We start from the raw sequence: 16,359 nt of genomic DNA, 5'->3' as shown, positions 1-16,359 counted from the left end.
CAATTCCAGCTGGATCTGCAAGAAGTCCGAAAGCCACAGAGAAAGCAAATCACCTTGTGCTACAATATCCAATCACTGGTAGGACACTTGCACAATTGCTGAACATGGTGCAGACACCAGTAAGATCCACCAGGTAATGAAGCTGAGAGGTAGTATTTCTCAACTAATGAAACTGTGATTGTCATTTGTTCCATCAGACATCTAATGAGATCATGGATGTTAGAAAAAGCCATCGATAAATTCACATTTTGAGGGTGAGTGTCACACTACCAGATGCATCACCAACAGAGAAGCAACCTAATTAGATTACAGCCTTATATCCTCCAGAAGTTGCTACAACTGATTAACAAAATGAGATTTAGCAAAACATGTGCTTTACCTCTTTCACTTTTCTGCTCCGTGTTCCAAAACAGCCTGGTGTTCTGTCACTGGTAGAAATATTTCTTCTTTGTATATAGATGCTCTGGGCATAGCTTTCAGGAAGTTCTACCTCTAGTTGGTAGGAAAGATTGTGCAGAATGCACACACAATTTTCTGTGGCCTAAAATAACAAAAGAATAGAAAATTTGGAAGCAATGGCATGTGTTGAAGGGGCATGTATACACAAAGAACTTCATTTTTGGATCTTAAACAATTAACTGCATAGCTTATAATGGTTTAAAGATGAGCTAGTTTTCATGCCAGTGATCCACAAGAGTGCTTTTACGCCGAGAAATTAAACATGTCCTGAGATGTTCCTAAGCACTCAGGCCAACTGGCACACAAGACTTGCATTCAGAGCATGGTGCATGTCTGTTGGAAACGATCCTGGGACATTATAATTCCTGAATGTACCTGGGATTTGTCTGTGCACATGCTATTTAGCACAGACCAGAAGTGTGCCAAGGAATGCACAGAAGTTTAAGGGCGAAAAGGAACACATATACACCTAGTCAGTGTCAGCAAAAGGAAAGCTTTGTATCTTTCCAAAGGATACAGCTGCTTTTTTTGTTTATTTTATTATTATTTTTTAATTTTTTGTGGTAGAATACCATTAAAAAAGAAAGAAAAAAATATCAGATGTGCCTTTCTGGATGTGGCTCTGGGCAGCCTGGTCTGGTGGCTGGCAACCCTGCCCATGGCAGGGTGGTTGAAACTAGATGATCTCAGAGATCCTTTTCAACCCAGGCCACTCTATGATTCTGTGATTCTACGATTCTGGGCATGACTGAGGTCAGGTTGACAATTTCCGAATGATGAGTTCAGTGGCAAATAGTTTTATTACCAGTTCTTCACTTTTTGAAAGAAAAATAGGGATGAGTGGTTTAAGGACAAAGTGCAGTAGGGAGCTCTTGGTACAAGTTTTATGTGTTGGATTCTCCCTGGAGCTACTGGCTCTGGTTGCAGGGAGATGGAGAAGCTCAAATAACTAATCCCAGGAAAGAGCTACAAATACACAGTAATTACCAGTACACAGCACAAGTTACAGCAGGCACATTAGAAGTGCCTGGCAGGCTATGGTTAACCTCGTAAGTGGCTGCTGGTCTTCTCACCTAACTTCACCCAGCTAAAAGACAAACATCTAGTCTAAGCAGCATTCAGGGTTCATCTGCAGTCAGCGCTGGGAGGAAGAGAAGGAGAAAACCTATCTTTTGGAATTGTCCATGTCCTCTCAGTTACTGGCTTGGGCTGAATGCTTACCTTCCAAAAAAATGTAGGACAACGCATTGCATTCTAAATGACATAAACTCTTAATTACTTCACCACTCAGATTTAGGTTCTACATTTCCCAAGGAACATGTAGCACATCCTATTCAAGAAAGTGCTCACATTAATCCTTTAAACTTCTAAACTAGCTAGCTCCCTTAAACAAGCAAAAAAAAGTAATGCCTGAATCTTTAAATGTTTCTAGTTCTCTGTGGTGATCCTTAAGACTGTTTTCTTAAAGCCAAGGTATGTTATTCTTTCAGACAGCGGGAGAAAAAACCCTTTTAAAACTTCTTTTTGAACTTTCATATTTGGTAGCAGTTCTAAGAGCACTGGAAATAAGTATAAATTTGGCAGCTATATCACAACTCTTTCTGAATGCTGGTTTTGAAACAAAAACTTGCTCTCGGTGATTTCTCCTAAGAAAAGACCTTCCATCTTGAAGAATACCTTGTCATCAGGCTTGTGGTCTGCAATAGCTCCTTGAATATAATACACAAGAGAATCAATCAAACCGTCACACTCTCTCATCTTTTTCCTTCCTTCTGGGCCAGCAGAGCTCATGTTTCTGTGCAGGAAGAAATACACCGGTAAGAAGAGATTTACTTGAAGATATTTTCTTTTGCCTATCTGACAAATTTTTCCAGATAAACCTTAAAATAGCAAAGTTAAGGATGACTGCTTCTTTTCTGTAGGACTGTACAATAATATGAGATTCTGTTAAACAAAACTTCAATTTTAGTGCATTCCCAGACAATAACAAATAACAAATTAAAACAAGCTGTTGTGTTTGGATGAATAAGGTATGCCCCAATTCCAGTCTTCATCTCGATGTAATCTTCTCTAAACAAACAAACTGAACCTTTTCTTCCCCCAAATATTCCACTCTAAGCTGTGTTTTTAATATCCATGACACTGGCTATGTCAAACTACCAAAGTACTTGTGAAAACTTCCTTTCAAAAGAAGTCTTCTTTTAACATTTACCTAAACCAAACCAATTCTTGATCACCCACCAACAGATGTAAGTTCTGAGAGTTTTAGCAACATCTACACACAAACTATAAAAGTTCTGGAAAACAGGAAACAGCTGTTTCTTTATTGCCTAAGCTCGTTCTTGTGCTTGTAAATGAACCGCAGAGTAAACCCAACTTTCTCAACTTGAAGATGATTGATTTCAGCTATGGGACCAAATTCACCAGACACCCCATGTGCTGTTAGAAAGAAGGGAAAGAAAGATGAGCCTGCAGACTGAGCTCATGGCAAGCAGACAAGTAATGCACTGCAAGGCAGACAGTGACTGTAGTCACTGCCAGCTAAGCAGTGTGTAAATACTGAATCTTCTGCTAGTGACAATGGGGATCTCAGAGTCACAGAATGGTTTGGGTTGAAAGCCCATGCAGCTCAAACCCTCTGCCCTGAGCATGACTGCCACCCAGCAGCTCAGCTGCCCCATCCAGACTGGCCTTGAACACCTCCATGGATGGGGCACCTACAGTCTCTCTAGACAGCTTGTGGCAGGACTTCATCATCCTCTGAGTAAGGAATTTCTTCCTAATATCTAACCTAAATTTCCTCTTGTTTAGTTTAAAACAATTCCCCCTTGTCATATCACTATCAGTCCATAATATCACTCTTCCATCTTGTCTATAAGCTCCCTTTAACATACTGGAAGGTCACAATGAGGTCTCCTCAGAGGCTTCACCAGGCTGAACAAATTCCCTCAGCTTTTCTTCATAGGAATGGTGCTTCTCCTTTCTGCTTTCCCTCATTTCTTTGAGGGTCCTCATAGTGGCTGAGCACCGTTCCTCAGTTTGCACTTTTGCCATTCTGTTTCACGTTCTCATGAGGACTACAGACCCATTACTACTGATACTTGTTTCCCGCTGCCTGCTGAAAAAAGACACATAGAAAAGACAAACTCTTCAGAAGAGTTCTATCAAATCCTGCCAATACTTTGTCAAATGTTTCCTCGTGCACCTCTATGGAGATACTTGGGTACTCCTTGCAGTGAACAGTTACCCCAACCAGCTGAAACCACTGTCAGCGCAATGCCTCTGCTGCCCACATGCCTCCCATTGCTCCTGCAGCATTCAGCAGAGGAGATGTGAAGGGACAAGGAAGAGTTAAAAACGCACTGCTTCCTAGGGCATTCTTCTGGCTGCTGGCACCTAGGCAGACAAAGCTGAAGACATTAGAAACTGCTCAGTCCCAGAGAGGGAAATGCCAGATACTCTCTGCTGATGTCTTCTGCTATTCTACAACAGTGGCTCAGGCATTGCTACACATGCTGTCTGCCTCCTCCAGACTTAAAAGAAGACACTATATGTCCTACTTTCTGCTCACATTTCTGTTTCGTGACAATCTGAGAGATGAATTATGAAAGCCATTTAAAATCCCTTGAAAAGCTAAGGACACGCTTCCTGCTTGAAGTTTGGCTCAAAATAAGCTACTGATTATCAGGGAAGTAACAACACTTCATTTTGAGGTATAATTACTTTTACAACTGAACGGCCTCTGAATTATGGAATGTTGGAATTATAAATCTTGGCCTCATTATTCTGGCCTCCTGCTGCTCTGTTGGCTAAAATGCTGCATACAGTATCACATTCCTGCTTTGTTTGAAATACCATTAAATCCAGCTCTGTGTTAGTATCTATCACAAACAAAGAGGGTCATGTTCTTTAAATAATTTAAGGGAGCTTGCTTTACCCTCTTATTTACCCACTGAAAAACACAACAGCTTAAAATGTTATTAATGACAAAGCCATAAAGGCACAGCTTTAAACTTTCCCGTGGGTTGTGATAATAAAACATGATATTTTCTACATACTGCCAATGCAGTTTTGTCCCCTCCTCCTGGGAATCACATATTTAGGTTAAATATTAATGCACTGTAATTACAGCTTTACTTTAGGTCATACTGTTAACAAGGTTCCTATGTATGAGTTCTTTCATGCTCTTATGGAATTACATATCATGGAATTAATATTCAGATTCCTCAATACAGCAACAGTTTGGAATTCAATTTTACCTATGTATGTCACGGTTGAGTCATGTCGTCCTTTCAACAGTTCATGGCTATGCTGACAGAAATGTACATGCTCTTCTAGTGCATAGCACAAATAGTTTCTGAGGTGCACAGACTAAAAATACCATTAAAAGATAAGTGTGGAATTTCCCCTACTGAAGACCTTCAGCTGATATGGCACTTCATCTTGTCACAGCACAAAAATCACTGAACTTTAGACAATTATCATCATCCTGAATGGTTGTACAAGGAAAAACCATCACTTGTACTTGCTGTCTAGCATGCCTACGGGGGGTGGCACACAGCTTCATAGCTCAGGAAGCAGACAAGAACATGAAGGTGAGGCACTGCCCTGTTCCACAAAGGAAATGAATCACTGAACTGCTTTCCTTGAGTTGCTGGCACTCAACTATTTATCCAGAGATACCACTGTGCGTGTCTGCGCATGTGTGCATACATATATGGCCATGCTGTTCTCCACCTCCCTCTCTCTCCTTATTACCACAGCGTGGACTGGGAAGAGCTCCTACTCTCCAAAGTGTTCAATTACAGTTGGAACCACTTTACTTTGAATGGGGCCAGATTTGGTTTTCAGGATTGGGTAGCATCATACAGGAGTTAATTTCTAATAATAATAATAATAATAATAATAATAATAATAATAATAATAATAATAATTTTGAAACAATGGCAACATTTCACTTAGGAAACTGCAAAATTGACTTAATCTTGCCTTCCCAATATTTGAGGCTCCTGACAAATACGGCACCCCCCTCTGAGCTCAGGAGTTTAACTCCCTTGTTGTGGAGCTCCTGGAGGCCCTGAAATTTCCATCACTTGAGCAATTGGGCAGTTGCCATTCTGGGCTGGGCTGGCTTAGAATTGCAGCTCCTGACAACCTCATGGTGAGATCCCAGGGCTACCTAAAAATCTTCAAGCTTGCTATGCAAGTTTGTTTTCCTTGCATTTCATCAGAGTATACTGAGACAAATACATCTGTGGACAAAAAGAATTGGAGTCAAGATCAAACGTACTGTTGTAGAAAACCTCTTGTGCTACATAATTCCTGACACCTCTGTCTTGTGTCAGTATTGAATAGTTGGGAACGTGCAACATGAGACAGGCTGCTGTTGTAGGAATGCTCTCCTTTGAGTGACTTAGAACTTAAGTTTTGATATAATTTAGCCATTAAAAACCTCTGACTTCTGGCATGCTTAAGTACCCTAATCCTGGTGATGTGCCTGAACTGTACTGCACACTAAAGTGGATGCATGTAACTATCTACAGGCCCCATTCACCTCATACCACGCACAGTGTAACTTTATCTGTGACTGAAACAGTCATTTTCCCATGTTTCAGTGGCATTTATGGAGGGTCAGCTAGTTCTCTACTCAGAAATATTTTATGATCCAGGTCAGGTAAGCACAAAGAATTTTAACACAGTAAAATCAAACACGATTTCCACACAAACAGAATGATAACATATTCAATTACATTACAAACTCAACCAAATGAAAGGGATTTTCCCTTTAAGCCAGCACTGAGTCACACACTGGCAGACACTGGAAGAGGCTTTTGCATTGCTGTGAATGATCCAGGCTACTGATATGAGGGTGGCTTTTGCTCCTGGGTCTCACTCTACCAAAACTGGTAATTTGAATTTAACTCAATTATGTGACAATAATCTCCTGAATTGTTTCATGATGTTCCTGAATTACTTCAGGAAACTATTCCTTTTGCTCCCTACATGATTTAAAAGTGCAGCATGGAAGGAAAGGAATCTATAGGTTTATGCAGTAATGCTAGGCACCAGGCTGCAGGCTGCTGTCTGGAAATAACAAAATTCCTTTCAGGACCTGGGGGAGCAGGCAGACTGATGAATAGACACAGGAAGATAAGAATGGATGGAAATAAACCTAAAGGAGTGGCAATGCTGTTGCAAAAGGCCTTGCTTCAAAGACTTGTTATCATTAGTCCTTTGTTTTACAACTTCAGTTAGAACCTTCCATTACAAGCTTGAGCTGCCATTATTACACTCTCAACCAATAATAAGAGCTTTGGCCTTACTTATCTCTGATTAAATGAAATGAGATGGTTATGCAGCTTCCTGGTCTAAAGTGCAGTGATAGCACTTTCTTGGTCTACAGCTTTCCATTCTCTATGGGTCACTGTCAAAGGTAAAATAGATCTGGGACAGACAACAGGACAAAAACAGTGATGAAAAATGAAGTGTTGTATCTATTTTACTTCCTGGGGAACCACGAGCAATGGTTAGCTGACTTTTCTGAAAATGGTTGTCTGAAAAGCACACATTAAGGCACACAGGGCCACAGGAAAGTCCAATTAAAGAGCAGTTTTAAAGGAGGACTCCAATGAAACATGGCAGTTGTAATCATTAGCTCCAGTGCCTAAAATAAAATGCTTTGCAGGAAGAAGTGCAACCTGTAAACATCAATTCTGGAAAGTTCAGTTCTCCAAGACAGCACCCAGAATAATGTTTCCATCAGCAGCTTCATCAGATCATGTTCTGTCCCTGAATAACAGAAATATCATGCATTGCAGAACCTTTGGAATAAGTATTTCATGGAAAAAACATAACGAGATCATTATCAGCACTCAAAGTATAATAGAAATCCTTCTACTAAGCCTTCCTTCTAATTCACAGGAAAAGTCATCCCAAACATTTGTATAATAATATTCAAAACCATATATCCTGCACGCTCTTGGCGTCTTGCATTTTTAGACTAGGAAGGAAGAATGTGGAGGAGGAGGTAAATATCTCCTCCTAGCCAACCCACTCCTATTGGAACAAGAGACAGTACTATTATGCAAAAGACAGCAAGAGTTGTCTTGTCTGCAAAAAGTCTGAAGTTTAATACACCAGTTTTACTAAATTGGCTTGTGTCAGACAACCAGAGTAGTCTTTTGATTTGCTTTACTCCACCTGATCAGGGCACAATGATTATCATATTTCTGGACTGAAAAATACCATCATTTATTCTAACTGTCAATGCTAAATTTTGTGTTGTATGCAGCTTCATTTTGATCTATAAAGTTCTGTGACCTACAATTTCTGTGAAACTGTCAGAAGCGATGCCTTAGGACAAAAAGCAGATCTAGAGAATGGGATTAACAAATCTGTCCAACTCCTTATCAGTAAGTGAATGTACAGACCCAGGCAGCTGAAGTCTGGGACTCCACAATATGTCTTGCAGTTACTGGTTAGCAGAATGAGGAGTGTTTTGGTTGTTCACTCATTCCAGCACTAGCATCTGCAATATTATCTGCTAGATGTGGATTCCCTTTCCGTCCTGAATCGCTGTTAAAAGGAGTTTTAATTAACAAGTTAGTAAGCATGTGGCACCCGTGTCAGATGACAGTGCTAGATCTGGACTGTGGCTGACTTCTGTCAGGCAATGAAAAGAAACTCTGGCATTCTTCTATACCTAAGTACTGTACTATGCATAATGTATGCACTTCAAAGTTCTATTTTTACTCTGTAATAGGAGCTGCAGGCTATGAACTTTATCAACATGCACAACAAACATGTTAGTATTACAAAAGGGAAGACTAATTACAGATTTATACTCTGGCACATTAACCTACTCTTTAAACATCTTTATTAGTACCATCATTCCCTCGGTGCACAGTTTTTGTTTTTTTTTTGTTTGTTTGTTTTTTTAATTATTATTATTATTATTTTATATATATATATATATTTTATTTTGTAATATGCTGTTCTTACAGATTTTGTGCAAATATATTATTTTTAAATAGTACATAAGCAAAGAATACTTTTGGTGGTACTCTGGGAATAAAGAGAAACAAATTGATTCATATAAAAACCTTGTATTTCTGGTCTGTGCAAATATAAGCCTCATTAAAACCTATTTTCTGCTATAAAGTATGTTGGCAATCCTACAGACCAACTTTACCTGAGCATTTTCAAGATCTTATTGTCCTCTCAGTTACAATTCACAGTGTCTGAGCACTTAAAAATGACAAGGACTAGAACACAGACATTGTATTTTTTTCAATAGCCAATGTATCTTTGGGCAAAGGTCAATTTGAGAGACTTTCATTAAAGCCGTAGATCTGCAGCTTTAGAGCAGCCCTAGTAACTTTCTTTACAGAGTTAGGTACGTTCAGAATCTACTTCTCTTCGATTTAAAATAACCCAGCTACTGCAACTCATTATTTGTCATATACCAAAAGCAATGTCAAGTTGCTACAACAAGCTCTGAAAGAGTAACACCACATTAAAACTAAGAGTAATTCTGTGATCCCATATGCTGGTTTGCTGAGAAGAGTCAGCTCTGGAGTCCAAAGTAGTAGTGGGTATAAAGTGGCATAACCAACCAGACTGTTTTATTACATTACAAATGCAGCTGGAGCAAATTCATATGAATAAGACGATCTGCTTCTCTTCACAGACAGCACCGCTCACCAGAGTGATTTTATTATGGGTAGTTAATGTTTCTCTGTATTTGTTTTTGAGCTATCAAAGAAAGATAAAAGTTAATTATTAAACCTGAAGTTATTTGTTAGTTGGTGGGCTGACAGAAAAAGATACCTTATTGATGAGTATTTTGTATCTCTAACAAGCCTTTTCTCCTCTGAAATCACTTATGAGTCAGACAAAGAACTATTTACCCAGTACAAATTCATACCTTACCAACACAATTACTCTGCTGCTGGACATGTTAGCAAAACACTTATGTACAAGGAAAACCAGACAGTTTCCCAAGCCTCTAAATTTTGAACTTAATTCCTCGTACTTTACTAAAAAAGGATATAAAACTTAGGCCATGCCTTCACTTATATCATTACTCATTAATTTTTTTCCAACTATGTTATTCCATGTAAACAAACGGCAGGTATTTCTGATACTCACAATTGCATTTACTTAAAGAGCAATGACTCTGAACTCACGAGAGACATGAAGGGCCACACTTTAACCAGCTGTTATTTTTAAAGGCGTATCCTGTTTTAAAGATGAGACTTTTCTACTTCTGTCAGTTAGGGGTGGGTCTACCTTAGCAGTCTCTCGTACTATGCTTATCTGTTCTAATCACTACTGTGTTCATGAAGCTGACTGCAGTGGTAGATGCACAGATGTAATTCTATTCATCCACTGCATGGCTGCAGCCGGGCCTTGATAGATCTGAACTTGTGCAAAAAGTTGGATGTGGCTAATTTTGATTCAAAAGTGACTTTTTTCCTAATTTAGTTACTTACCAATCTGTATGCAAACTTTTCTCTTGGTGCCATCACAGTTCAAAGTAAGCAAGAAAATGCATGTATGCAGGCCTGTTTTATCATCACTTTATTTTAGGTACTTGTGAACTGACTGCTCACCTTAGGCATCCTGTGGCATTATAGAAGATATCAGGGTCGGGTAAAACACTTGACTTGGGGTAATCTCGATCTGGCCAGCCAGAGCAAGGGATGAGAACGGCTTCTGTCAGGGTATGCAGGGCTTCTTTAATCAACAGGTGCTTCAGCTGGTCATTGGAAGACAAATTCCACAACAAACCTGCAATATCCAAAATAAAATCAGAATGGCAAAAGTTTCCCCCCTCAGTTTGAAAGACCTAATTTCAATCTTCTTGAAATTAATCAGTAAAAGAGCCTGTCTGGCTCTTGACATCCTCAAGAGGAACAGAAGGACTTGATTAGAGTTCACTAGCCACCATGACAAAACACTGCACAACACCCTCCCACACACAATTACACACTGCTCAGTCTTCAGAGACTCCAATGAGAATGTGGAGGCTTTTTTATTTCATGAGATAAGTATTTTGGCATTCAGTCACGTGTGGACTAAATTATTGTGCTCTTCCTTTATCTTGAGCTACTGCAATTAGCCATAGTAAGTTTGTCTAAGAGACTCTACAGTGTCAAACAGAGCTACACTGTGGAGTTTCTTTGTTCAAGTAGTACTTCTTGGACTGAACACTGCTGAAGTCTGAAGTGTGTGCCTATTGATCCATATGGCTCCTCTCTATATGGATATGGAAAAAATGGGAAAAAAATAGTGAATGTACAAGGAATTTGATTTCTTGTTTCCTCCCATTGAGCAGATAAGTGACAGAGCTTTTGGACATACTGTCACATACTTTCATGACTGGAGGGCACAGCACAAGTTTTACCTTAACACTGAAAAGATAAATAAATAGCTCTGAAGGTTCACTGTTGCACCACTTATTAATTTTGACCATGTCCTGCAGCTGTATGAGGTTCACAAAGAAAGCAGTTCCTAGCATAAAACTCCCCTCACGGTGGATGCAGATAGTTGTCTGAGTACATTCATGGCAATGTACTGCAACTCTGGGAGTGAACTTTTCCTGAGTGATGGGACTTTGATCCAAAGGGAAGTGGCACTGAGAGAGGATGTACTCATCCATGTATTAGAGGCAGAACTCTATATAGTCTAATGTCTGACTAAAAAGAATGGTCTTCCATTGCTCTGTACTCACACTGCCAATTTGCAGCTATCTCAATCACCAAAATAACACAAATGAAACAGATAAGAACCTCCAATGCCCATGATCATTTATATGTTTCCAGGGAGGAATTTATCGCTATTAGATGTCTGGCAGACTGGCTGCACTTACAAGTACCACCAAAAAGCTGGAGAATAAACTTTAAAAGGGTGTAGATGTGAGGCCCAAACAGTGAGTATACAGGTCTTTGGGAATCTGCTGGAAGGTTGGAGATGTCCATTACCATGCTTCTCGAACACTTTATAGCAAAATTCCCCATAGAAGGGAAAAATTAAGCTCAATCAATGGTTGGCTGTTACTGTCCACATATTTGTCACTAAACAAATGATTAAGTAACACTGCACGCTTTGTTTACTTACAGTGTACAAACACTGAAGCAAATATCCAATATAGTATTGTAAAATTGATTAGATCTTCTGTTCTATTCCAGCAGATGAAAAGTCTTTTTAAAGTAGCCTTCCCCTAGACATGTATTTCTGCTTTTCACTTACAAAGGCATTCATTGTTTCGCCCACTTGCTGCTCTAAGACCTCCTCCTCCAAACACTGGCAGGGTATCAGGGTATTAGTGAACGTTTCTTTCATCAGCTCACAACAAAAAAATGTTTCTTTTGTATCTCCTTACACTTTGAATTTAATTACAGCTATTGTGAGCAATAGTAAAATCAAAACAAAACCCAGCCAGAAGCAGCCATTCCTTCTTCTGGGATCAGCTCTCCAACCTCTGAATTAGGGGATAAAAAGAAGAATGTACTTTCCTGAGGGATAAGTAAGGCTTACAGGAAATCAGACATGCAATCCAAAGGGCATTATTGGGGGAAGCATGTTAAGACAGAACGGCACAAATGTGTAGGCACAAGGACAGAATACCATACTAGAAGGAACAAGTGCATTCTGAATTACAGCTGGATACCTAGAATAGAGGTCAGAATTGTCAGAACAGAATCTGAATGTTGCTCACATTGTAAATTTTCTGGCAAATCCGACCTGTGCCCACAGGCACTGTCTCACTGAGGTCAGAAGGATTATCTCAGTGGCATTCTGGTTTTGAATGAATTGGTTCACTTTTATAACTATCTTTAAAAGTGGTCTCTTTTCTTGCATCTATATGCTATCATGTATTTATAGTGGCATATTTTTTTCCTTTAGATGGTTATTTGGGAAAATGGGTGGGGTATACTTTGAAATTTATTTTTCTTTTTATGACAGATCTGTTTGTGCAGTAACCTTCCCTGTAGAAAGAATTTTCTTTCATTTCTCAGATTTGCGCTGCATGATAACAAGATCAAGAGGTTAGGTACTCCCTAGAGGCTCATCTGGCTTACCTTCAAAAGTTCATCTTTTTTTGTTCATGCCTCAACCATTTTTCTTTCTGATCCTCAGTGTGCTCACTAAACACTAAAAAATGCCATTCCTCTCTTGGCTCCTGCACTGTCTCAAAGTGACATCTTCCCTCATTGCTCAGGAATCACTCCTTTTGTAAAAGATATGCAAGAAGTTTGTAGGCCAAACAATGGACAAAGCCTATGGCTCCTTTACTTTAGCTATATCAGAGACTTGAAGAAACTAGCAAACCCAGTCAATGCAATCGTGTGGAAGCCTCATTCTCCCTAAGAATAAAGCACAGGATTTGCATGGAGAAACCTGGTGGCTCTTTTCTGCACATAGGCAATAGGCAAACTAGGACAGGGCAGTTTTCAGACCACTGTCATATGCACAAAGCCGCTTCAGTGTATATACTGGTTTGGTGCATTCTGTGCATTCTTCTGGAATGCACAGACTGTGTGGCAAGACACAGCACTTGCTAAAGTCAGCCTTTACCCCCATATATTTTCACTGCTTTCAGTCTTTTCACATAACAGCACAAAGCATGCTGTTTACCTCAGACTGAGTTAGCTTGGACCAGCATTTCTGATGTTCACATGGGAGCATCCACAAAGTGAAGCTGCAGGTTGATATGTATGGTGGAGTCACCACAAAGAAGTAACATTTTTGATCTTGAGAGATCGTGCTTTCCTGATATTCCTGGGACTTCTTAGTTCTTATGTTGAAAAAGAAAGCAAGAGGAACAGCCAGGCCAGAAAACAAACACAGGCCTTCAAAATATTCTTTGAGATATACTATACATGATATAGCTTACTATTGGGCAGAGGTACATTGGTATCAACTCTGCTGCTAATTACTCGCTGATCTTAAAGATAAGCTTCTAAGGCTAAGATGTATTTTCTCATGTGCACAAGCATAAGATCATAATTCTGAGTTGTACTGATCAATGTTTGAGAAAACTTTTGTATCATGGACACAAAAATTTTATCTCCAGAAAATTCTTTATTATCAGGTGTTTTGGTACCAGGCTGTTCCACAGTAGTGGAAACAGAAAACTGTTATCTGCTGAGCATCAACATCTTTATTAATACTCTTTATTAATGAGTATTACATGCTTTCTATCCTTGTACAGGAGTCTCTCATGAGAGTTTAGCAGTTTATTATCAGGTACCAAGATCATTTTACTGATCTCTTATTGGGGAAGACATTCAGCTAGTTATCGTATCACATTTTTGGAAGTCTCTGATTTATTGGTAACTAATGAGTATGATGTGGAAAGACAGGCAGGCTTCTCCCATTGAAGGAGAATCTACATCAACCTATTCCTGGAAGCATATTGTTATAATACTGTTGTGCAATTGCATGCATAGTTATGATATTTTCCTAGTCCCAAGGGAAGACAAAGGCAATGAAAAAGGGAGAACAAAATTTGTAGTTGAATTACCAACTATCCAAGGAAACTGCTGTTCAGTGGAGTTTACCCACTCAGAGGTTTGCACTGGGCTTGGAAAAAAGACAGTAACACTCACAGTACCTATATCCATGCAAGTCCTCCTGCAAGAACAGTCAGAGGTCTGATAAGAAATGACAAACAAGAAATGAGCAAAGCTTACTGGTCACGGTGTCATCTTTTTCATTGCTCCCCTCTCTGGTGTGTAAATGCACAAAAAAGACAATGCACTATGCAGTAAACTACTTAATGACCCAATTCTGTATGTGGCAAACGTGAAAAACTGTAAGACATTCGAAAAATGCAAAGCAATAGAACAGAACCAAAAAAGCCAACAATACAAAACTCTGTTTTACAGCTTAGGGAGCACAGTTCAAATACTTAAAAGAATGCAGAATTACAGAAGGTCTCTACATGCCTTTGCTTCGAGGCAGGGCTGCTTGACACCTTCTGTATCTTTTTAAGCTCTGTTATTTTAATAGCTTCTGTTCCTGTTGCCTTTAGAGAACACTTAAAGTAAATCCCCATTCATTTACTCATAATGTTTTCCTACAGTTATATAATATAAGCCAGCTCTTCCCTTGCATACTAAATAAAATGAATGTGGGTCACAAGTAGCTGATTTCCTCCAAACAGGAGGGCAGGGATGAAGGAGTGAGCATTTCTTAACTGGCTGCTGAAAAGCCAACAGGGCAATAATCACAGTTTTATTGCGAGAAGAGGTAACCATTTCCCCCCAGCATTCCTAATGCTACAGTAATGTACAAGATATGTAATATGGGGTTTCTGTTCCAAAGGGCTCTTCCTCCAAAATCTCAATGGGCCTTACTCATTTTTAACAATTCCTCGTGGAAACTGGAATCAAAAGGATGAGGATATAACCCTCACAGAAACTGATTTATAAATGTAGGTCACTCCACTGATTGCTATTATCTTTACAACCAAATGGTAGTAAAGCAATTCTCTCTTGCACACAAAGGAAGCATGGTGTTCCTGTGGTAGTATTTTCTTGTCAGTCGTCTTAGAAGGTAGACTCTGGGGTACAAACAGCTACAAGTGAGTGAGTTTAAAGAAGGAAGCAGTACCCAATCCTTGACAGTTCTGGGGGACAGATCTCACACAGACTCCAGAAGGGAACTCCCAGAACCACAGGGAGGGCTAAGCTGCTGTAGAGGGCAAAAAATATGATCCCAGGCATCTCTGGGACTGCTCAGAGCAGAGTTCATCAATAAAGTTTGACAGAATTTGTTATTCTTTTCTAGAAAATTAAGAAATTTAATTCCACAAACACACAGACACATCTTTTCTGAAGAAGCTTTGAGAGAGGGTTTCAGTTCCTAGTCTTTTCTTGCTGTTGGTCTTGAGTAATGACTTTGGAATCTCACCTTAAGAACTTAGAATAGGTGACGGTGCTCTTGTACTTAAGTCACCAAACATTGGCCTAAATATGCAGTCAAGCACTTGTGTCCTACTTAAAGCACTTCATGCTTGAATGAACAGAAAACACTACCTGTTATTTGTTTTTTAGTTTCTACATCCTTGGTGTTTCGGAGTAAACGGAGCAAGATGGGAATCCCTTTCTGCTCGGACACTTCCAGTTTGTTGTCATTGTCTTCAAACACCAAGTTTCTCAAAGCACCACACACTGCTCGTTGAATATCCTCATTCTGAACATCAAGAAGCTGTATAAGTTTGGGGATACCACCAAGTGAGAAAACCTGAAAACAGCAGAGAATGGTTAGATAGTGATAATGACAAATTCCACTCCATCTCTCCCTTGCCAAAAATTTAAGCATTTTTGTAGGATCTTTATTTATTTATTTATTTCATTTTCTCATTTGAAACACTTAAATCACAGAGCATTAATCACTTGGGCATGATGCTAACCTCTGGGCTTATGTATGATTCACAGTTAAATCCACAACTAAGGGAGGAATCATATTTTAGTAATTAATGCAAGAGAATGAAGCTAAATCACTTCCAGCTCTGCCACAGATTTGACTTTCTGACAAGACATTTGATTGCTCTGTATTTTAGCTTCCATGTTGGTGAGATGGATATTTGAGATTTAACTCTGGAACACTCATAAAGAGCTTTGAGATTTCTGGATGTAATGAATTCCTGATGTGCCAAACTGTTTTGTTTTGTTTTTTTCCTCGGCAGCCAGACTGGTGGGAAAATAATATTTTTCCCTGTCAACTTCTGTGCATGTGGTGAATATATATTAAGTAAGAATGCATTTTACTTAGTACTTATCTGCGGCATACTGAGAAAAGAATAGTTAACTTCAAAATGTAGACAATTAAACATTGTAAGCTAGTCAACTACTGAATCCCACATGTAACAAAGACTACTCTTCAGTG

The 16,359-nt window shown here is 39.3% G+C and overlaps 1 protein-coding gene across 1 annotated transcript in view; it reads right to left on the bottom strand.

Moving 5' to 3' along the window:
- PKP2 (plakophilin 2) overlaps positions 1 to 16,359 on the bottom strand; it is a 40,306-nt gene that overhangs the window by 8,725 nt on the left and 15,222 nt on the right. Inside the window, 4 exon segments of the mRNA XM_072340131.1 lie at positions 380 to 541; positions 2,137 to 2,254; positions 10,074 to 10,251; positions 15,507 to 15,714. Of these exon segments, the coding sequence (XP_072196232.1) occupies positions 380 to 541; positions 2,137 to 2,254; positions 10,074 to 10,251; positions 15,507 to 15,714 (666 nt within the window).

This window comes from Excalfactoria chinensis, chromosome 1 (genome assembly GCF_039878825.1).
Source record: "Excalfactoria chinensis isolate bCotChi1 chromosome 1, bCotChi1.hap2, whole genome shotgun sequence".
Lineage (NCBI taxonomy): Eukaryota > Metazoa > Chordata > Aves > Galliformes > Phasianidae > Excalfactoria > Excalfactoria chinensis.
Note: the sequence above shows the minus strand (reverse complement) of the source record. Positions and strands in the feature narration are given on the sequence as shown.